The sequence below is a fragment of the Plasmodium brasilianum genome, chromosome 14 (assembly GCF_023973825.1).
Source record: "Plasmodium brasilianum strain Bolivian I chromosome 14, whole genome shotgun sequence".
NCBI classification, from domain to species: domain Eukaryota; phylum Apicomplexa; class Aconoidasida; order Haemosporida; family Plasmodiidae; genus Plasmodium; species Plasmodium brasilianum.
In genome coordinates this window covers 70,937-95,971 of record NC_090127.1, presented here as the reverse complement: position 1 = coordinate 95,971, position 25,035 = coordinate 70,937, and the positions used below count along the sequence as shown (strand labels likewise).

Sequence of the window (25,035 nt, the reverse complement as noted above, 5' to 3'; positions counted from 1 at the left end):
ACCAAAGTAAGCGTAATATGTATTTTGTTAAGAATATTTAAGAATATTTTACATATTATAACATTTTAAAAAGTCAATACATTTGCTTTTTAAACAAATTACATTATATATATATCAATATTTTATTCTTATGTAAAAATTAAAATTACCATGTTCAAATTCGTTATGTTAGGGGGACACTTAATAGTTCATTAAATAAAAGCATAATTGCTTATAGTATTGATAATATATATATATATATATATATATAATTATGATTATTTTTAAAAATTATTAGTAATATGTTTTTTAAAGCAAATATGGATGTATGCATAAATTTTTATTAATGATTTTAATACTTCCGCATTTCAATATAAATTCATAAATTTAGAGACAGATTCAATAAAAGTTTTAAATATTATATTTAAAAAAAAAAGAAAAGATACATTTCATAATACAACATATAATATAAATAATTTGAATAAATTGTTACATGAGAATAAATTTACGAAGATTATGTACTGAAAAAGTTTTTTTATATGTATAATACACACTATTACCATTTAAGCTTTTAAAATATAAACTAAATTAGCTACTATGTAAATGTTCAATATTTAATGATTTATATCATCTGTAATAATATTTCTCAATAAATTAAAAGTGCAGTACGCAAAAATAAAGCTAATTTATATATTCCAAATTAATCTAAGTTTATTTTTAACTTAGTGTAAAAAGGTGAAGTATTCTTAATTATGTCTTCGTTACGCTATATTATTATAAAAAAAATTTTCCTATCATTTTTAATTTTGATATTATATAGTTCTTCCTCTATAGGTTCCCATTTTAAATGAAATTTAAAAGAGGTTAAGAAGAAAAAGCGTAAAGTATGAACATCAAAATAAGTATTTTATAAGTTAAAATTATATATTTATATTTCATTTTAAGCGTGTTTAAAAATTATTAATATTCCTATGTATAATTTTAAATATTAATTTACTTGAGTATTCATTATTGAATATTTATTTCTAATGCTAAGTAAATTTATTTATATTTTTATATTGAAAATAATTGAAAGTCATTTAAATTAGTAGTTTTAAAATGCCAATTTACTGGAAGAGAACGAATGATCGATTTAAAGATAAACCATTTTCAACAGAAGGTATTTGTACCTTAACGAATAGTCCAAAGAAAGGAATAATAAGTTCATTGAAACTTACTATCAAATATTTTATTTCAGTCCTTTTAATTTTGGCCATCCCAAGATCCAATAACTATGTAATTGATTAATACGGTTTATGTATAACTTATAATAGATTTTGTGTGTGTGTGTGTGGGTGTAGGTGTTTTGTTTTATACAATTACATTAAAAATAAGAAATAGCAAATATATACTTTTATATTTAATTCAATTATAAAATCTTAGCCCTCTTTTATAGAATACGAGGTTAGCCAGAAAAATTTATTAAAAACATTAGATTTAATAAGTAAAAGACTATTGGGTGAGAGTGGAAGTTACAATGTATTAGGAGAAAATGTACATCATAATACGCAAAATGTTAGAAAGAGAAGCGAATACAATAGTAACTCTCGTTATACGTGGGGAGAACATAGTGATACAGAACCATACACGTATGGTGGAATATATAATAATATAGATACTAGTGAAAGGAATTATAAAACATGACTGATATTAATTTAAATGATTTAGATATTAAGATATATGAATGGTTAAAGAAATATGATTTATATCTTATACCAGGTATTGTAAGAAGTTATTATGCGTGGAATACTATGGGAACACAAAGTTTTTTATTATTAGTTACTATTATGGGTATACTACTATTTATAAGATATTTCTCGAATTAAATGAGTTTATGAGGGAAAATGAAATACAAAATCCTTTTTTTTTTTTTTTATAAAATATTAAGTATTAAAAATGCTATTATGTAAGGTTAATGGTATTTTTTGTTTATATTACACATTAACGAATGCACATTATAAAGAATCATTTTATATAATATTTTGATATTGCATAATGATTGAAGCGTTAACGGATTGCTATATAAGTATTGAATATATTGATTATATTCAATATGCTTAATACTGAATATACGTAATTCCTTTTTGTATTGCGAATTTATCCTTTTAACGTATTTGTATACGTACACATTCCATTTCTGATAATGAATGTATCACGTTTTTACTTTCTATATTTATTCTCTTTTAACTTGCATAGTTGTAGAATCAATTGAGTGTTATACACATTAACGCTAAATCTTGTTTGTATATAAATATATCCCGATTTTATTGTTTTTTATGCATAGGGTAGATAGTTTTATTGTGATGAATATAATTTTTTATGTTTTCCGTATCCTTCTACATTTAAATGAATAATTTTAATTTTAAATTCGATATTTAATACTTGTATTAAGAACTAATTTTTATTTTTATTTATTTATTTATTTTCAATTACATTTAAACATTTATTATTAAGATTACGAAGAAGTCAAAATGATTGAATGTTTAACGTTGTCACACGGTTTATGTAAAATAAAAACATATTATATATAGGAATATTTTACTGCTAAAGATATTTTTAAAAAGATTGTTTATGGTGTGTGTCAATATTTTGCTAGTACTCTATATTGTAAAGAATAATATCTGTTTATACGAGAAGGATGTACATCTTATAAATAAGCCCAATTGAACCAGAGCACAAAAATTTTTTTTTTTTTTTTTTAATTATTATAAAATCAAAAGTTTTATTAATAAAGTAGTTATTACTTTTGCCATTAGGGCATACTGGAAAGGGTTATTCTACTAAAATGATACATGAAAGAGTTCAAAAAGAACATGTGCTGATAAGAAAATATACCAATTCCTTGCGAAAGCAAAAGGAACTCATTTATTGAATTAAAGTTAATAGCATGTTCAGAAAGGAAATTAGTATTTAATAATTCTTTATTTTCTGTCAAAAACAAAAAAAAAAAGAAACAAAAAATAGAAGAAGAAACGTAAATATATTTTAAATTAAAAAAAAATATAGCGATATTAATGTGAATTAATATTTTTATTAAAGAAACATATTGTTAGACTAATTAGAACATAACCTATAATAGAAAAAATAACTATTAAATTTAATTAAATTGAAAATCGATGCAGGAACCGATATATTGGAAGAAACAAAATAATGCAAACTTTTACTTTAAATTATTATGAACAATATAGTATGTCATTATAAAATTACAATAAAAAGAATATAAACGTTTTATTATTTTATTATACATAATAAGCTAAGGATAACCTTAATAGTAGACTTTTTCTGTTAGATAGATAAGATATGTTAGTTAAATAGTGTTATGAATAAAAATTAAATTAGATTTTTTATATTATTTACAGCTGGAATTAACCATTTTACGAAGAAAAAGTTTTGTTTGTATTATAAAATTAAAATTTTTTGTAATATATTTAAAAAGTTTTAACTTTGTGGAATATTTTGTTCTAATATCATACTTTTTTATTCGATATTTTATAGGAGTTAAAAATGACGATTAGAAAATGGTTTCTATAGGTACTATATTTTCTATATATGTGAACGCAAAACATGGTAATGGAAGGCATAGTATAGATTGCATCAAGTATTCATAACATATGTTGAATTTTTAGAACTTTAATATTTTTAAATTCTGGAAAGAAAATTTGTTTCAAAAAAAAAAAGGAAAAAAATGTTTTTCTTTCGGTTATTTTTGGTTTAAAAAAGAAATTTTCCATCTATATGTAAAATTTTAACACTTAAAATTATTTTTTGATGGCTTAATATTTTATTCTGTTATCAAATATTGAATGTATTTGTTAAAATATAATACCTCTGACTTGCCAAATTGGTTTGTAATTTATTAAATATTTACTCTTTGAAAGTACTGTGAGCGATTATACTTATTTATAGTTAAAAGTAAAGTGTAAACATTTATAACACTGTATCATATAATTATTTTTTATATATGTGAAAATTAACTTTTGTAAATTACAGATGTGTATCCGTTTTGACTCAAATGTATGGAAATAAGCATGTACGAATGGTATCTATTTATAGGTGATAATTTTTCTATATTATAGTTTTTATTTTACTCAAAACATGATAATATATTTTGAATATCGAATATTTAGTAATGCTAAACATTAAGTTAAATTAAGAATTTACTTTGAGAATATTAAATATTTCATTTGAATAAATCACTATTAAAAACTGAATATATGGTACTGTTTATTATTAAACAACAGTACTTGTACCTAAAATATTAATGTTTACAATTTTGTATTGTATGCATATCGATAGTGATATTGAAATTGTCCTTGCAAAGAACAAATCGTAATACAAATTAAAAAGAAAATAAAAGATATATTCAAAAAATATGCATTTTGTTATTGAACATTCTTTTCTTTTTTGTACAATTTATTTTAATAATAATTTGAGAATAATATAATTTTAATTAAAAAAATTTTTTTTTGAAAGTATATTACTTAAAATTTGAAATTATATTTATATCCCTAGAAATGAGTTTATTCCTATATCTAGGACTTTTTTCGTACAATAATGTACAAACTAAACTGTGAAAGTACTTTAAGACTTTCCACATATTTTATTACATTCATCAAAGAGGATACTGTCAATTCATATATTTTACTAAGTCTTCACAATAAGATGAACCTGATGGTGAAAATAATATATTAATAAAAATATAACTTTGAATTATTTTTGATTATTGCGCAAAAATGCTCCAACACATGAACAGCAAAAGGTACAGAACTTCAAGAAAAACTATTTTGCTTTATAATGCATCGAGCAAACTTTATCTAATGTTATAATTACTCTTTATAAAGAAATATGTTGATTTTAGTTGCTATTAAAACTTATATTAACTAACAATGTGTATTGTTAACCACTTGGTGAAAATTTATTTATTTTTACGGTTCATCGTGTAAGTCAAATATTAAATAATTAAAATTATGCATACATATATATATATATATATTTAATGAATATATTATATCTGTGAAATGAACAATCCAAATATTTTATTTTGCTTAGAAATTATTGGTTAAGGAAAAAGTATTCACATTTGAGCTCGAAGTATTTAATAGCAATGAAGAAAGTTAAGAAAATTAAATATATACCAAATGCATTAAAACAAATTAAGGCAGTTGAGGATTTCATTACTGAAAATTTTGTGGTGTAAAGGCATATATATTGAAATATTTTGAAATGGCAAATATTATAATAACCAATTAGGTTATGAATTATGAAGCATTATATTTATATTGTTAAATAGAATATAAAATTATATATATATATATATATATATATATATATATATATATATATGTATCAATAGTGGTATACATTTTAGTGGATTAAATAACCGATAGTTTAGGAAAAGAAAAATTCATGTATTTTTAAAACTAAAGATATGTTTAAAGTGATGTATAAATAACATATATAATTAAATATTAATACATATTCTACATAAGGAAGCAATAAATTGGATATAACATTAACTTGTCATAAAATTGGTTAAAACTTTCAATTTGAAGTTAGTATTAATCCGCATTACCACTCTTTATACGAAAAACGAAGTTATGTTTGTGAGATTATGAAAATTTCCTTTTTATATAATAGTCCCCCAATAGATGATAGACATTGTTGTATTAGAATTTGTCAACTTTTTTGGATACTATAAATAAAGTTATTGTTTTAATATTCTTCAAATAAAAGTGATTGTGAATAAATGAAGAAGCGCCGATGTGCATTTACTATCATAAAGCACCCAACATTAGTAAATTTATAAATGATTTCAACGTAACAAAAGATATGTATGGTATTTTTTATGGGTATAGTTTTTGAATTATGTATCTAAGGATTTCTTATTCACTACACAAAAAATTGATGGATGTTAGTAAAAGGAAGATCATTTAAGTTTTATGTTTGCAGTTGTAAGAAATATTCATATATATACAATTGATTTAGGTGTTATTATACATTAAATACTTTAATAAAGGTAAACATGAAGTTGAAAGTATTAAAGAAGTAAAATAATTTGGCTTATGCAAAACATTAATATATATAGTATCTTAGAGAAGGAAAAATTAACCTTTAATAAACATATTTTATTTCAATATAGGAACAAGTAAGAGCTTTAACATATGCTATGTTTCAATGTTTTTAGTTCAAAATACTCCCATTAGTGAGGAAGGATTATATTTGAATTAAAGGACCAATTCAGATAAACTCAGTAAATGAAAGAATAACATAAATTTTGAAACGTTACAAAATTCTGGTAGAAAGAAAAATTCCTTATATAAACTGTATAATTATAACAAATTTTAAAAAATTAATAGGAAGACTTCAGGAAAACTGTTAGATAAAGAATTATACAAAAATGAGGGAAAATGTTAATATAGTTTCATTCACGGAAATATATATGTTAAAATAATACACAAAAAAAGATTCCAACATAAATTATAACAGTATGTATACAAAAAACAACAAAAAAAAAATGCTAATAAATTAGAGTTAAAATTAAAAATCAAAATGATTAAGATGTATAAGATAAATAAATAACTACCCAAGTTTATTTATTCATTACATGTACATCTCCTGAACAATGTTGCATGTTACAAACGTCCTATAAAAAAATTATACAATATTAAAATTTTAAACTAAGGAGATATAAAAGTAATATGTGTTATGTAATATAAATTCGTGCATTACCAGTAATATAAAAAAACCTTAGAGTTCACATGCGAAGCGAAAAATACGACATAAGTTAGAATTATAATCACAAATGGTGCCAAAATGATAGTGGCGTTTATAATTGTTTTTATCACGGAAGCAATGATATTTGAGAAGTGAAATAAACAAGTAAATTTAAATAAAAGGGAATACAAAAAAAAAAAGAAAGAAAAAAAAAAATTAATTGAAAGAGTAAAAAACAAAATCTGCTTGAAGTACCTGAATAATATTTTTTTGGGTTTTACTAAGAATAAAAAATTTGGTGAATATATACACACAAAAAAATAATATATATGTAAAATGAAGCAATATAATTGAAAACCACAATGTATGAAATATATATTAAACAAGTTGTAAAGTAGTTAATAAAAAATGAAATTATATAATATTCTTTATGAATTAATAACTTCCATTATATTGCTATTTATCTTATATATCCTTGATTAAACATACGTAAAATATTTTAAAGGCGTTATAACAAGAAAAATTATATTTTATAGTATTTTACTGAATATTTGAAGTAACAGAGATGTACCGTCTAATAATATATTTTTTAATTTTGGAGATATATATTTCCCATATTAGTTTTCCTTTTTACGTTTTGAAATATCATATAATTAATTTAAGTTTAATAAATATATGTGTTTACAACCAATATTAAAGTGTCTTTACATATCTTAATACATGCATATAGAAGTAAATATATTTTTATATTATATAAAAAAAAAAACAAATTGTGGAAAATACATATATAAATGAATTTCCTTGATTACAACGCAGATTTAACATAAAAATTCATTTATATCATTTCAAAATAGAAATAAAATACGTGCGCGTAAAAACAATACTTTTTAAAAATGTTTTACCAGAAAAAAAAGTTAAACTAAAGTGTATATTTTTTATTTATTGAATTCTACGTTTTATATTTTTATTTGTTTCACTTTATAAATTTGACAAAATTTAGATTATTGTGTTATCATTTTATTATTATTTTTTACGTACAGAAAAATATAATTTTACAATTAAAAATATTTGTACTAGCTAAAAAAATGGTGTAAAAAAATATTTTTTTTAAGTTAATATTTATTAAAAATTGAAGTAGCGCAAACATTTTTTAAAATAAAAAAATTATGCGCATATATGCATAATTGTCAAGGAAAATTAATCTATAAAAGTAAAATAAATCTGTATTTTCACAGTTCATACGAACATTGAAATTACAGTGTTTATCAAAAAAAGAGGAATACTCTAAAAAATCTAACATAATTTGTAAGGAGAAAAAATAAAAAATAATACAATTATTTATTCTTTTTCAATATGATAATAATAATTTATTACGCGACGCATTTTAGTAAATTTTTAGTATTTTTTTATTTTTTTTATAAGTTAAATTAATATAAGACAACAATTTTAAAGGATATATGGAAAAATAATTGTAAAAAATGGTGCAACTGCTTAATATATCTATGTTCATTTTGCTTGCGGTCATATTTATATGGGAAAAAGTAACTTGTTATACAAATCAAGATAACATTGAACAATTAAAATATATGATTGCCAATGATGATTTATATAATAATTTATTAACAACAGAAAAGTTAATAATAGAATTTTTCAAACACGATGAATTAAAATTGCCCATATTAAATCCAGGGGTTTCGGAATATCTAAATATGTCTAATTTTACCATAATTAAGCATAATGTTGGTATAGAAAATGAAACTGATTATGTTATACCTAATATAAGTGCTAGTGCTCAGGATTTAATAAAATATGAACATATTACGAAACAGCAACTGGTGAAAACTTATAATGCAGAGGAAGCAGATTTATATAAGAAAAAGAGTTTACTTGTAAGATCTTTAAAAATTGTAAAATTTATGTTAATACCCATGGATTCTTATAAAGAAACAAAAGATTTAAAGAAATCACTGATGGCATTAAATGATATCCTCGTGGAAAAGGATGAAAAAAAAGAAGAAGAGAATTCGCAATTATATTCTAAATCGTATTTTCAAAGTATTTTAAATTATATTAATGATATAAAGAAAATAAAGCCAAAAAAAAATGTATATTCATATTCAATAATAGGTGATGATTTGTTAAAAATACAGAATTCGAATGATTTATTTTTTACAACAAATGATAATATTGATTTCATGAATAAGTTAGATGAGTTGTCACGTCATTTTGGCATATCTTTGTATAACTTAGTTGGTTCACATCTTATAGGTATTACTATGATCGTATTTGTAAATTTAGAATAAATTATTTTATTTTATTTTTTTTTTTTATATTTTTTTTTTTATATTTTATTTTTTTTTTTTTTATGTTTATAGCATTAGGACATTTTGTTACCCTAAATTTAGCCCTTAGGAAATATAATAATTTTTTTGTATTAGGAGATGTGAAATTTTTTAGTTGGGAAAAACTCTTAAGTTTTAATATATCAGATAGGTTTAAAACACTTGATTCAATGTGTAATGTCAATAGTTTATATAATATAGAAAAAAAAAGAAGAAGAAATTATTTGAGTGATAATAGAAGATTAGCATTCGATGAATGTAATATATTAGAGTTCTTGGTTCACAATTTTAATAGATATCATATATCGCTACTTATAAATATTTATCAAGATAATTTTAAACCCAATTTATTTTTAGAACATACACATACAAAAAGAGAATTCTTCAAATTTATATGTGGTGATACAACTAAATGTAACATATATAATAGTGGTCATTTTGCAATTGAAGGTGAAGATATAACTAATTTAAATAGTAAAGAATCTGATACTGATTCATTAAACCCATTTAGTATATACAAAAACTTTTTACATTTTTCAAGATGTTATACTAGGTTCACTCCAGAACAAATTTTATATATACACTTTTTAAATTTAACTGGAATTTTAAGTAATTTTTGTATAAATAGTATCACCACATCTACACATATGTATCATTATATTATTTTTATTAATTTTTTAATCATAATCTAATATTAATAATAATATATATATGTATGTATGCATTTGTTTAATATTAACAGATAATGAGAACAAAGCTTACGTGAGTTCTCTTTACTTACCTGGATACTTCAATGGCAAAGGAAACAAAAAAGAAAAATATTTCATGTTGATATGCATTAATTTCTTTTATAAAAATATTAGATAGAGTTTCTATTTTATAATTTTTTTAAACAAAATTTAGTTATCCTTGACATATTTTAATTTTTTTACAGCTATTGAGTTAACTTTTGATGAAGATTCTAATCTCTCAGATCTAATGGATAATTTACTACAATGTAAATTTTAAGGATTTAAAAAAAAAACAAGGATATAATTTTTATTTAATAATTTATAAAAAGAATTTTGTATTTTAGTTTATATAATAATAACAATTTTATAGGGAGAAATTATAAATATAATTATATATAAATTTTTAGGTGTTGAAAAATGCAAATCATTAGCTACAGAAAATATAGCATCAAAAGATGAAAATAATAAGATCTTAGAATATGAACAGAGTACATTTACAAAGTGTAATATTTGTAAGGGAGCACTCGTATATATGAACTTGAAGCATGAAAACTCATCGTCCATGTTGCAGAAGTTTTATATGTATACTACTAAAGTTGTTAACATAAATAATATAAGTACCTTAATAAGAAATATGAATGTTTATGAAGATTATGATAATTTTTTAACGAACGATTTAAATTGGTATACATTTTTATTATTACTGAGACTTACGTCTTTTAAGGGTAACTAAAAAAAATTAAAATTATAAAATTTGATTCTTTAAACAAAACGAAGCTAATAAAAAATATATCAAATAGTTTTAATTAGACAATAGAAAACATTTTATACAACCATTAAGAAAAAATAATAAAAATAAAAAAATAATTAATGAAATTTTTTTTAATATAATTTCTATTATTTTTTATTAGACAACAAAAAATATATATGCTTCATTATTCTATAGACATTGCAGATAAAAATATAGGAGAAGCTATGTATTTAAGTTTAGAAAAGGAAGATGATTTTAATAAAACTATTACTACAAATTATTGGTATCCATCCCATTTGAAAAAGGCTTATACTTTATTCGTAAGAAGTAATTTAGCTGTTAACTTAGTAGAAAGTAAGATTTAAAATAAAAGGTGACTGTGTATTATTTATTTATTTGTAACATTCTTTTTAAAATTTTTCTCCCTATTTTTATAAAATATTTTTGAATATAAAATTGTAAACTATTTTCACATTTATACCAACCTTTTTATCCTTTTAGAATTAGAGAAATTGTTAAGTTCTGATGCCATAGAAAAAATGAAAAAAAGTATAAGATTTATAGTCCACGTAAATTCCTTTTTACAATTAGATTTTTTTCACAGTCTTAATGAACCACCAATTGGAGAACAACGTTCATATCCTCTAGCTTTGTTACTTGAGAACCAATTTTTACAATGGTTTCACAATTCTAACTTAGGCTATTTTTTTTTAAATTATGATGATAATAATACAAGAAAACGAATGCATGAAAAAGTTCTATCACAAAAATTTATGGCACCCAAATATGTTAGTTGGATTTTACATTTGAAAAAGCATATAAATAAAGCATATGCATCATATTTTAATCAAAGGCATGTAAAAAATATATATAAGAATCATAATATTTTTAATATAAATAATAAAATAATGCTAATGAAGGATTCCTATGAACTTTACGAAAATAACTATAAAGATATAATTTTTTTTGCAGATATATTTAATTTAAGAAAATATCTAACAGCTACTCCCGCGGCAAAAAAGTTTACAGACAGGCTTCTATATTTCATGCATTCAATTTATGGTAACGCTTTAAATTTTTATAAATACGGTATGATATATGGGTTCACAATAAATAAAACATATTTGAAAGAATTTAGCGAAGAACTATTTTCAATTTATAAATTGAACAAAGATGACTTTTCAGATGTCTCCTTTTTACAATCAGTTTATTTACTCATTAGAAAAATTGAAAATAGTTTTCATGGGCATAGGATAAATGATAAAATAGTAAGACATATTTATGCACATACACATGTATATATACAGTTTTAAGGTTTACTATTATGCAGTTTATGTGCTATTTCATTTTGATATTTCCTTTTTTGTAGTTTTTTACATTTGTACTTATTTTACTTAGGAAAATATATAAATTATATTATACTATATTATATATATATTTTTTTTATTTTTAACAGAGTTTAAATAATTTGTTTTTTTTCAATGTTTCAAATCACTATTCAAAAATGAGCAAAGAACAGAGATTTGAAGAACTCAATAATTCCATGGCATCTAGATTCTTTTCAAAAACATTATTTTCTATATTTCAAATGATGTTTTCTACAAAATTAAGTAATTATGCAGATGAGCTTGATAGAACGTATGGAAAAGAAGAAATGCTTGGTTTAACCGTAAATGAAAAGGCCTTTTTTAATTTTGCATATGCATATTATGGTAGTATAATGGATAATATAACAAATAGTCTTTTGCCTCCGTACGCCAAAAAGCCAATAACTCAATTAAAATATGGAAAAACATTTATTTTCTCAAATTATTTTATTTTATGTAAGCAAGTGTTTTCATTATTAAATTTAAATAATTTAAGTCTTTTATGTGAAAACCAAGCAATAGCTAGTTCTAATTATTATTCTTCGAAAAAAATGGATCAATTTGTTGATAAAAAGTTTGTATCTGTTGTTGTGGGTTTTGCGTATTTAAGAGTTTTAGATGTACAGAATAATGCAAATGAATTGCAAAAAATATATAGTGAACTTACCGATTTTCCAGGAAAACCTAATCCTCTGCTTTGGCTTGGTATACATATGGCTACTAATTTATACTTTGATACTGGAAGATTTTTTCCTGTATCGCTGACTGATAAATTAAATGAACAAACTGATCATATTACAACTGAAAGTGCTAGCATAAAACCAGGAACTTTTGGATTCTCAAAAATTTACCCTTTACAACTGCTTAATGGATTGACTTGTGTTTTTTTTGTAAATACTCTTTTTCGATACTATGCTTTTTATCAAAACTTTTCCTTTTTTTTTATAAAACCTGTTCGTTTTATGACAAGATATCATACTGCATTTGAAAGTTATGTTAACAATATTATAAGAACAAATTTTAGAAAGTATACGACTGATGAAATATTAAAGTTTGCGCAAACAACTTATTTAAATATTAAAAAAAGGGGTTTCTTAAAAGAAGCTATAAAAGCTAGGATTAAAGCTAAAAATGTTAACTATCATCCTATTATAAAAAATTTGGATGGAAGTATGCCTATGTTAACACCACAAGAATACGAACGTTTAACAAAAGCTGATTATACATTGTATGTAGATGATGGTGCATCTTTTGATGAAGTAGATGAAGATGAAAAATTCTTAAATGATAAAGATTATATATGTTCTAATGATTTAAGAGGTGAAACCAATGCTTTGTCACAGTCTACTAAACTTCAGGAAGAGGAAAAGAATAAAAATGATAAAAAGTTAAAACACAAAAATGAAGGAATGAACGAAACAAACAAGCAACATCAAGAAGAGGCTGATAATGAAGACAATATAAAAGAGAAAGATGAAGAAGGTAATAAAAAAGAACAAAATGTTAAAGAAGGTGTGGTTGATGAAGTCCTTATGATTACAAGAAAACCAGATTAATTGAAATAAACATCTTAAGACCCTATAATGTTTTATATATTACCTTGGAAAATATGATTATATTAATTTCATTTTTGCACTATTATTATTTAAAAACGCTGTATGCGTACATATTATATATATATATATATTAATGGAAGTATTAACTAAAAGCAAATATATTCTTATCCTGTACAATTTTAAAAAAATATTTTAATTTATTTTTCGTGCTAATAGTTACTTTATTACTTTCATTTGTTCAAAAATTATTTTTTTTATCTTTGTTTTTTGTATTTTAAATTGTTCTAAGATTTAATAACAATTTGAAAGTTTTTAATGAAAACCATTAGATTTTAAATAAATCTTTAACTTTTCCTTTGAAATATTAAATAAATTTGTAAATATATACTAAAGTGTACACTTTTTTGTATGTCAGTAAATGGTTTTCTTATGGAATTATAGCTAATAATGGCAAAATTTTCCCTTTAAATATAGTAAAATGGAGATATGTGGACAAAGAATATATAAAATTTAAAAAGTAAAATAATATAAAATAAAATATATTTAATGTATTTATATATATATATATATATATTAGAATACTATTTAAATATATTGATACATTTAAATACTACATAAGTTATTTTAAGACTAATGTAGCCGAAACCGAAGAAAAAGAAAAAATTACTTATCCTTATTCCCAATAAATACCTAACAATGAAAAGAAAAATCCTTTCCATATTATATTAATAATAATTATAATTTTTTCTTTTATTTCATTTTGGAATTTTTTAATTTTTGAAATAAGCATTTTGTGAATATTAGTAACACACAGTTATAGTAATAAGATAATTACCAAATCAAATAAAATGGAATGTTCTAAGTAGAACGTTATTAATCTTCAAAAAGAACTAATTTTTCCTAAACAAATGACTTTTATAGTTTTTATAACTTTATACATATATATATATAATATTCTAAAGGAATTAAAATTATAAATATTTCAATACACATTTTTTTACACTTTTGTATATTCAAAATAAATAGTATTATTTTCGAATATATTAATAAGCATTATGCAGAATAAGTGTAAATCTATGGTTAAAGATATAACGATTAACCAATTATTTGTGCGGTGTAGTAGTTATATTTTATATGTAATTTCGTTTTTATGCTTTTTTTTTAATAAGAGAAGTTTATCTTGTTTAATATTAGTAATGGTACTACAATTTAAGTATAAATGATAATTAAGCAAGATATTTTTGTATGCACTTTTTACACTTAATAATAAAAGGATGTACAATGCAATAATGGATTTTGTTGTGCTATTTTTCATATGTAGGTACCTATATTCTAGCAAATTTGTTTATATAATTTAAGTCGTACATCTAAAAATAAAATGGAAGCTAACTAAAAAATTGAAGATAACGCAGATTTTCATTTTTTATTAAAATGGTTGCATAAAAGATATAACTTGAACACGTTACTTCTCTTTATGTAGATGTATAAGCTTTTTAAGAAATTATGTATATTTTAATTTATATATCATATTTTTTATTTTTATTTTCTAATATCCTTAATGCAAGAATTACCTGTAAATGAATTTTATGGAATATATAAAAGTTGGTATGATTTATGATTATGCAGACATAGAAATATTATAATACAGACAGAAAAGGAAAATTAAGAAAAAAAAATTTATAATCAGAATAAATAGACTATAAAGTTAATTTTTAATGGTTGCTACTATTAATATTATTTGTCTTATTAGAAGCTATCCATCGCCCTTCATTAGGAAGCAAATTGTCTATATTAGAATATTTAAAAAAAAAATGCATATTAATCATGGGATTAGTGTAAAGGTCAAATTAGTAGAACACTTGGTATAACTAAGATATATCTATTTATGTATTTTATTTTAGTTAAATTAAAGCTTCTTTTAAAAAATTATATTACGTTTCGATATTCAAATTAAATAGTTTATAAAAAATAATCTTTTGATCCATGAAGCCGTTAATAATTAAAATGAGATGTCATACTGTATTAAAAGCTTAACATAACATAAAATAATTTATAAAAAAAAAAAAAAAAAATACATATATTTATATTATTTAACATAATTTTTGAGAATTAATAATCCTAGATAAATTTATTTCTACGTAGACTTACATACTGAATTATTGTATATGCCTTAAATAGCTTAGTCTTGTATGCTGACATATGTATATATAAAGAGGTGTCTTAAAATGTTTTGCAAGGCAGCTTTGTTAAAACATAATATATAAATAAAAATTTTCTCCAAATTTTAAGTCTTCAAAACATTATTTTGTATTATATAGAGAATAAATGATAAAGAATAAATAGGAAATTGATACTCATTATAATGTTCTTTCATTCAACAAAACATATTGCATTCAGAGTGTATGAAGCAATAAAAGTTTTAGATTAACCATACATATTCGCATAAAATTGCAATTAATATATATAAAGTTCCTCCAAAAATACGCATATTTCTGTTTGATATAAAGTATATTAAATGTCTATAAAATGAACTTACTGCACATGATAATAGTATAGTCAAGAAGAATAATTATTAAGTAGTACTATATGTGATATTCTATACTTTTAGATATTTAAAGTAAATATATAATTATCATTTTTAAAATAATTTAAATGCAACATTTAAATTACATCTTATGTTTATTTTAGGGTTTAACAGTTTATGAAACTATAAGGTACATTTTTATTTAATGAGTTCTAAAATTATTTGGTGATTAAACTACATATTACATAAATGCGCATAGTTGGAAAAATACGACTGATTACTATTACATTCAAAATGGGACCTTTAAAATTATTCCTTTTTTCTTTTACTATTACATTTTAAAAACTGTTCATTAATATATGTACTTGTATAGCACCTCAATACATAATCCAACGAAATTGAATGTAACTCAGAAAAAAATACCACTCACAACATGATATTTGTTCGTGAATATTTATATATATATATATATATATATGTATATATTACCAACTAAAATGTCTATTGGAACTTCTCCCAAATGATATATTATTTAGCATTTTATTGTGTTTCTTCTCATTTCATTTTTTTTTAATGTTTTTATGATCATGTACAAGGTAAAATAAAATACCTATAATACTATCTTAATTCATAACCGTATTAATCTGAATGAGAATAAAACGAAAATTAACACTTGTGAACACATATATGTATTTTTCATATTTCTTTAATTCATATTAATATTATGTAAGATATCGTGACGTAAGCAGTATTAAAGCTATATAATTATATTTTAAAAAACAAATAAGCTCAAAATATATGATTAACATAGAGTGATATATGATAAGGTAAAAATAAGAATACGAAAACTGGTGTAATATCAATTTTAAATATATAAATATGAATTAATAATTAGGATATATGACCTAATAAAAATAATTCTACACTATATTTTTCTGATACTAAAAATTATTTATCAATTAAAACATTTTAAAATTCCATAACAAAGTATTATTGTTACGAAAATTTATATACTTCTACTGAAATATGCCTTTATATCTATATCATTTTTTATCCTTGGCTGAGATGCTTTAAATTAACATGGGCATTCATCATCTACTTAGGTATACCTTTTTAATGGTATTTTTATTCATAAGGTGAATTTATGTGTTAATAATTAACAATTTTACAATATCAATTCTTGAAGAAATAGTTATAAATAGAAGTGTACATATGGAAATTATAAAAATTACTCTAAATAAAGATTGAGCATATGAATAAGTAAAAATGCAATATAAAGTAAATTAAAATTCATAAAAATATAGATTAAAAAAAACGAAAAAGTTATAGAGTTCAAGTTTATATAATTCTTAGGCGAAACTAACAATTTTAATAAGGTATAAAACGTAACTTTATTATATTAATTAAAAATACATAAGCATACATGAAGCTCTTCTCACAAATATTTATAATAAAAAAAAAAAAAAAAAAATTCTCATTAAAAAAGTACATTATTCCAATTAATATTATACAAAGCTAATAAATTAAATAAATGGTTAAAAAAAATAAAATTCATATTATGAAATAAATTTAATTATAATCAAAAAAACTTGCACGATTAAACATGAAAAAACATTTAACTAAAAATATTATGTACACACCATATAAACAATTTATTAATATTTACTCTTAGGTTTTATATAAAATTTAAGAATACTAATATTACCTCATAAAGTTTACAGATATCTACAAATCACTTTTTGGTAAGTTAATTTGAAACTGTTTACTTTTATTTATTATTACTTTTCGCTTTTGCAACTTTATTCTTATAATAGCATTTCTTTGCTTTAAACAAAGTGTAACCGGTTGATGCTAGAATAGATAGAACTATTATAACATATTTTGCAACTTCTTGCGCTGCAATAAAAAATCCTATAAGTAAAAAACTTGCTATAATTGGTATAAAAATTTTCATATATCCAATATAGTGCATAGCTTTTTTAAAATCACTTGCATCTTTCAAATTGGTTTTATCTGAATTATTAAATAAACTGTATAACTGATTTTCATACATTTGGTCGAATTTTTTGAACACATTAATTATAAATGATGTGATCAAACTTCTCTTTATTTTTAACACCTTCTTTCCTTTCGATTGTACATCTGAAAATGTCATTTTTTTTTCATTTGAGGTTTTACCATTATCAAAAAATTTTAATACATAGAGTAGCTTTTCTATGTTATCATTATTATTTAAATCATTAAGTATATCCTTAGAATCATCTGCATATTTTAACATATAAAAGAAATTTTCCATAACATTACCTTGTATTAACTCATCAATAAGTTTTTTGGTTTTAGAATCTTTCTTTAATTCAGAAACTGCAGTTTCCATATTATTAAAATATTTAAATTTATTAAGAAGTATTTGAATGTTCTGCGCATATTTCAAAGCATTTGCTCTGTTTGCAAGAGAAGTACTATCCTCTTTTAATGAATATTTTTCTTTGTCTGATTTGTTATGCATGTTTATATTTGGAGAATTAGCTGTTTTGGCTAAGCTGGTACTTGAATCACTCTTTTTTGACAAACTACTTTCATTTTTCTGCTTGTTTCTGTTTCCAGATGATTTCATATTAAATTTAAATGAATTATGTAAATTTTCAAAATCATTACCAGAATTTTGAGTGTTTCGTTTTGAAGTATTATTATCTTGTTTTAATGAATTATTTTTTTTTGCTAAATCATCTTTAACATATATTGGATTCGATTTCTTTTCAGAATTATTGTTATTCACATATAAATTATATATCTTACTAAATTCACCATCATAGTTGCATGCATCCATGGATTTATCAACATTTGCATATTTATTAAATTCATTTTGGCCAGAATTCTCTTTCATTAAAACATTAAATTGTTTTGCAAAGGTAATATCATCTTCAGTATTATCTAGCATTCCCATTAATTGTTCTCTTAGATATGCATTTCTTTGTTCATCTATTACGTCTGCTTGTCCTTTTAACAATCTACTGGCACCTATCTTCAATGAATTGCTACTTTGGTTGTTTTTCTTGTTCCATAATTTACCAAAAGGACTTGACTAAAAATTAAGGCAAATATTTAAGAAAATATATTAATTCAAGAATACGTTAAAAAAAAATTTTTAATTGAAAATGTAAAGAAAAAGAAAGAAAAAAAAAAAGTTACATAAAATGAAGATAAAATAATTATACAAATTTAAAATACTATATTTATCTTACCTCATTAGAGTAATGAGATACCCAAAAAAACAAGGTAAAGGTAACAAATTTCGTTAAGAAACTTAAGTTACTAATTTTTTCCATCATATGATAATTATTTAATGATTTTTTTGACACTTTTCTATTATCAGTTGTTTCAAATAATATATTATACCAAACTTTTCAATAATTTTCAACAATTACTTGTGCAATATTTTTTTTTCATTAAGTACTTTAACTGTTATTTACATTACAATATGATAAAAATTCAAGAAGTCTTTCTTTCTTTATAATAAATACAGTTTTATAACATATAAGCTAAAATATAAAAAAAAAAAAAAAATGAAAAATATTTTATAAAAATTATTTTACGTAAAAATATTTCTAATTAACATAATAAAAGTAAACAAGAACTCATTAATTTTAATAAATATAAAAAATTTACAGTTATATGTATATTATGTTAAATACTATATTATAAGTCAATATAATAGATATTTTAGGAATAACATAATTTTTTCTATTTAAAAAAAAAAAATAATAAATAAACGATGAAATGCTACTTTTTATTTATAAAATTTTGCATTTTTTCATATATAAAATGGAGATAATATAGTTAAAAAAATAATAATATACATTTCAATATATTATTATTTATATAAATTATATGGGAATAATATACATAAAAAAATATTATTTTTAATTACGGGGTTAAAGTTTAAAGGAAAAACGTAAATCTCCAAAAATGATAAAAAATCACATCTTATTCATATTTGTAACACTGAAATTAACTGAAGATAGAAAAAATGATATAAAGGAAGTAAAAATATTTATATATATTATTTATTATATTAGGAAATAAAAATCAAAAAAAAAAGTAAATGCAATATTTGTAATAATTTTAAGAATTAAAATTAAATAAAATAATATTTAAAATACTCATTAAAAAGAAGAAAATAATTTTATTAAGATCAATTAAAAATATATAAATATTTAATTTATTTCAATTTAATTTTACTTTTGTTATTATTAAATTATTAATATATTTACTTATTCATTAATAATTAAAAAAGAAGTTACTTTTAGTGTTGTATTAAGTTCATTTACGTAAAAATTTAGTAATTGTAATAATATATTAGAAGAAAAAAATTTTTAATTTGATAAAAAATACGTTTAGTTTTTGTATTATAATTATAATATTATCTTTAACATAACAAATAACAAAATGAATTAGGAAAAAAAATAAAAAAATACAAAAATTTTAGTAATTTGAAAAGTACACATTGAAAATTTAAAAAAAAAAAAATGTAATAGTTCAATAAAATTACAAATTGTAGAAGGAAATAAAAATATATGTTTATGATTTATGATGAGAAAAATACGAAATAATAATTCTACAAAAAAAATGTTAGAAATAATTTAATAAATAATTAAATATTTAGCGTTGTAATATAAAATTATAAAAACTTTGGACTCCTTAATGTAGAATTTTTATGGCTATATATATATGTGTTATATCTTAATTTAATTATGCAAATTTTAAATGGTAGTCGGAATATATTATGTATCCGTAGGTGATAAAAATTGCCTAAAAATACTAAGACGCAAAGTATTTTACTATTTTTCAAGATTCATATATTTATGTTATATGTAATTGAATGAGTTGCTTAGAAAAATAATATTTTCTATGTCATAAAAATAATAAATAGCATAAAAAAGTTATTTTTTTAAGTAATAGTTATGACACACATCCATGTTGTATTATTTTCTGCTGAGAAGATATCTAGTTAACTCTAAGAAAAAAAAAAAAGAAACTTAAGGTTAACCCAAAAATAAATAAAATTTCTTCGTTTTTGTCTTAATCTATATTTGTATGAAAAGGGTGCAGGTTAAACAAATTCGCGCTCTTTTATACGTTTCAATGCCTATTTGAAGTAATTAAATTGGTTTTAATAATTAATTGTAACATGAATTGCACACGCATATTTTTAGGTAAATAAATTATTTTATTTATTGTAAAATATTGATTTGGAAATAAATAAAAATTATATATATACATATTATTTTTTATATGATTCTATCAATCACTTCATGTAGATGAATATTATGAGCACCTTTTTTGTACCATAAACAGTAGGAATAATAACATATGTTATTCTCGTTAAATGCATGTTTTGTACATAGGGTATTACTATTGGATTAATTTATTTCAAATAAAACTTAAGTATAATATAAGGTATAATTTTATGATTCTCTATGTGTACGATATTATCATACAAATTAAGGAATTATAAAAATTTGAAATCAATACTATTATATGTGTAAAAATCATACAAGTTATAAGACACTTAAAATAATAGATAATATAAGCATATTTTTTTTCTTAATCCTCTAGAACAAAAAATAGAAATTATCACTATACTGTACATATGTACATGGGTACATATCGTATCACTGTAGATGATTTTTAATGATATATATTTTTTCTTGAATGCTCAACAAATAATAATATTTCTTACATATTTATAAATTGATTAAGCTTAAGTACGTATATATATAAAAGAATATACTTTTTGAATAATTTAATTTGTTATAAGAACGAAGTGTGCCTGTGGAATAATGCACAAATATGACAAAGAAATAATAATATAGGAATAAAATATTTTTATTAAAAATATAATGTTCAAATAATATGTATATGGTTGTTTTAAAATTCACAATAAAAATATGTTTTACAAATGAGAAAGAATTCGTTAAATGAAGAAAACAGCTAGTATAAGGGCTTACATTTATTATTAAGTTAAAAAGAAATGTTAATAAATGGGGGATGTTTTTTTTAATAATTTATAATATTAAATATTAAAGTTTTCACTAAACTTAATAATCCATTATATATTATTGATGTGTTGTTTTCTCGGTGGCTGTACTAGTATTATATGCAGTAAATATAGTGATGATTTAAAATGTCCTCTGATGGGTTAAATCAGCATATATAGATTAATTATAGAAAAAAATAATTGTAAAAGTTAATAATAATTATAGATTTAAAAACTTATAACAATATTCTTATTAATTCTGTTAACTATTATTTTTTATGTTAATATTTAATATTAAGACACAACTTTGTTTTATGGAAAAGTTATTACTTGAATTTTAATTAAAGGTAATCATTTATTTCATTTTTTCTTTTCTTTATCCTTTTTTTTTTTCTTTTTTTTTGTTATTTATCGGGACTACAAATTTTAGTTGCTTATTATTTTTATTAAATAAATTATATTTTGTCTTAATTTTGATATATTGTTTTTCCACTGGAACGTTTTTACTACAACTTAGGTTTTCATTTAAAATGAAGCATGCAGAATCCTATGAACATTTTTTTAATTACATTATTTAAAAAATTACAATCCCATAAATATATAAATATTTCTGTTATTTTATCATTGAGAGATTAAGTTATTCCTTAGCTTCCTATGGAATAAGTGCGCAATCACGGAATTCGTTACTAAAATGGTTGTGAAGTGATAAATTGATGTATACATATGCATGTATAAAGAGTTCGCATATATAGTGTTATAATGATGCGCACAAGAAAAAAAAATAATAAATAAAATAAAAAAATAAGATAAATATATTATAATTTTTATTTAAAGTGTTATATTGTTATATGATGTTGTTCCTAGTAAATTAATAAAACAAATAAATTAGCCTTTTTGAAACAGGGATAAACCTTGAAGGTTCATTCGGAATTGAAGTATTTCTTTTTTTATGATCTAATAATATTATATAAAAATTGTTTCTATCTAGACTAACTCCATATAAATACCACAAATTACAGTGATATGATGCTTGTGATCATCAAATAGAACTTTCACAAAAATACCAAAATTAAAAAATATTTTTAGCTTAACATTATTTTAATAAAATATATACTTAATTTATTTATTATTTTTTATAGAATGTAAGAGGTAGCAAGTAAAAATTCATAATCTTCTTAGAATACATTTAATGACGTTACTGTATTCGTCCTAAAAAATTAAATATTGTTACCTAAAAAACCGTGTACATAGGAGCAAGATAAAACACAGGACATTCTTTTTTAAAAATATTACTCAGTAATAGTTCACTATTATTTTAATATATGCAAATTAATAAAATATGTGTAGTATATATAAAAATATTAATTTAACACAGTAAATTATATTTTTTTAAAATAACTAATTAACTAATACATGAAGAAATGACTGAAAATTGATTTAATAATGTAATTAATGAAATAATAAAATATGATTAAGGCGTTCCTCATTAAGGGGACAATATAATATAATGGAAAAACTAGTTGAAAAAATTATATATGAAACTTGCATAAGACAAAGAATAATTAAAATATTCTATTATTATTATATGATTATTATTATATCATTTAAGAAATGTGTGAAGTTTAGTGACACAAATAAACTAATCATTAAAATAGTAGAGTATCTTTTTTTGATGAAAATAAACCTGTTAAAAAACATATACTGTAAGTAGTTTAATGTTTATATTTTAAATTTTTATGAGGTAATAGTATATGTATTAGCATATATATTTTTTTTTAAAAAAAAATTTATTTTCACGAGGAGCTCGCGAAAAACTATGAATTATAAGGATTGCTATCATTAAAGTTTTCAGCATTTATAAAATAATAAATTAAAAATTTTATTCTTTAATTAAAATGTATGTAATATGCGTATAAAAAAAAAGTGGTAAAAAAACGAATGATGTAGTAAAGAATATAAGGTAAAAATGCATAAAGATAAATAAGGATAATAAAGCGCTGTGACAAGTGCAAGAACAGCAAAAAAAATTTTTTTTTTTTAAGAATTATACATAATTTTAATTTAACAAGAAAAAAAAAATAATAAATTAAATTAAATTAAATAAAATAATAGGGGATTACAATTACATAATAAAATGTGTAATTACATTAAAACTTAACCATTCAAATTGTTATTTTAACAAAATACTATTTTTTTATTTAAAATTATTGTGACTTTAAGTTTCACTTTTAATTATTAGTGATATATTATATTAAATGTATTAATCTGTAAAACATAAAACGGTAAATGCATTATATATAAGACGGCATGAGGAAGGTCAAGTCATCATGATACAAAGAAGTTACATGGTTATTTTTCTTTCTATAGTTAGTATTATAAAGAAATTGTTGAAGAAAAAGAATATTTTTTAGATCATCTTACATAAAATAAAATAATATGAAAAAAAATATGTAAACGCTGTTTTCTAATTTTACATAAAAATACTAGTGCTATATATACAACTCTTTATAACATGCAACAAGTAATATATATGAGAAATATATTTAAAAAAAAAATTAGTTGTAATGGTAACATTTGAGGGTAAGATTATTTTCATTCCAATAAGGTTTCTTTGTATTAATTTTATTTTATTATTATTTTATTTTTGCTTTATAAAAATATTTAAATAAATAATACTATATACAAACAAGTACCCAATATTTATTGGCAATAAAGATTAAGGTAAAATTATTTGAAAAAAGGCATTTTTTATGTTACTACAATTTTAATATGTAGATTAATCTTTTGTAAATCTCATAGGAATAAAATTTATTATTTACTAAACAAAATAAGTTATTTTAAAAATAATTTTATTGTATAAGTATACATACATTTGCAGCATAATTTCGAAGATTATAGAATTAAAGATAATAAAATGTTAACTGTCTTTTAAATACTGGCATATAATAAGCAAAAATATTTTTTCTTATATATATATATATATATATATATATTA

At 21.1% G+C, this 25,035-nt stretch overlaps 3 protein-coding genes across 3 annotated transcripts; 2 read left to right on the top strand and 1 right to left on the bottom strand.

The window, feature by feature from the left end:
• Nucleotides 1–1,077: 1,077 nt before the first annotated feature.
• MKS88_005242 (uncharacterized protein) lies at nucleotides 1,078–1,662 on the top strand (the record flags this gene model as incomplete). The annotated part of the gene is made up of 2 exons (XM_067218486.1): nucleotides 1,078–1,254; nucleotides 1,402–1,662. The coding sequence occupies 2 exons, from the start codon at nucleotides 1,078–1,080 to the stop codon at nucleotides 1,660–1,662; spliced, it is 438 nt and encodes a 145-aa protein (XP_067070457.1).
• A 6,572-nt stretch (nucleotides 1,663–8,234) lies between these two features.
• MKS88_005241 (cytoadherence linked asexual protein) lies at nucleotides 8,235–13,479 on the top strand (the record flags this gene model as incomplete). The annotated part of the gene is made up of 7 exons (XM_067218485.1): nucleotides 8,235–9,000; nucleotides 9,108–9,683; nucleotides 10,009–10,071; nucleotides 10,213–10,530; nucleotides 10,752–10,910; nucleotides 11,058–11,824; nucleotides 12,013–13,479. The coding sequence occupies 7 exons, from the start codon at nucleotides 8,235–8,237 to the stop codon at nucleotides 13,477–13,479; spliced, it is 4,116 nt and encodes a 1,371-aa protein (XP_067070456.1).
• Nucleotides 13,480–17,771: 4,292 nt separating this feature from the next.
• On the bottom strand, nucleotides 17,772–19,332 carry MKS88_005240 (uncharacterized protein; the record flags this gene model as incomplete). Its single annotated transcript, XM_067218484.1, has 2 exons — nucleotides 17,772–19,085; nucleotides 19,246–19,332. The coding sequence occupies 2 exons, from the start codon at nucleotides 19,330–19,332 to the stop codon at nucleotides 17,772–17,774; spliced, it is 1,401 nt and encodes a 466-aa protein (XP_067070455.1).
• Between the last annotated feature and the right edge of the window lie 5,703 nt (nucleotides 19,333–25,035).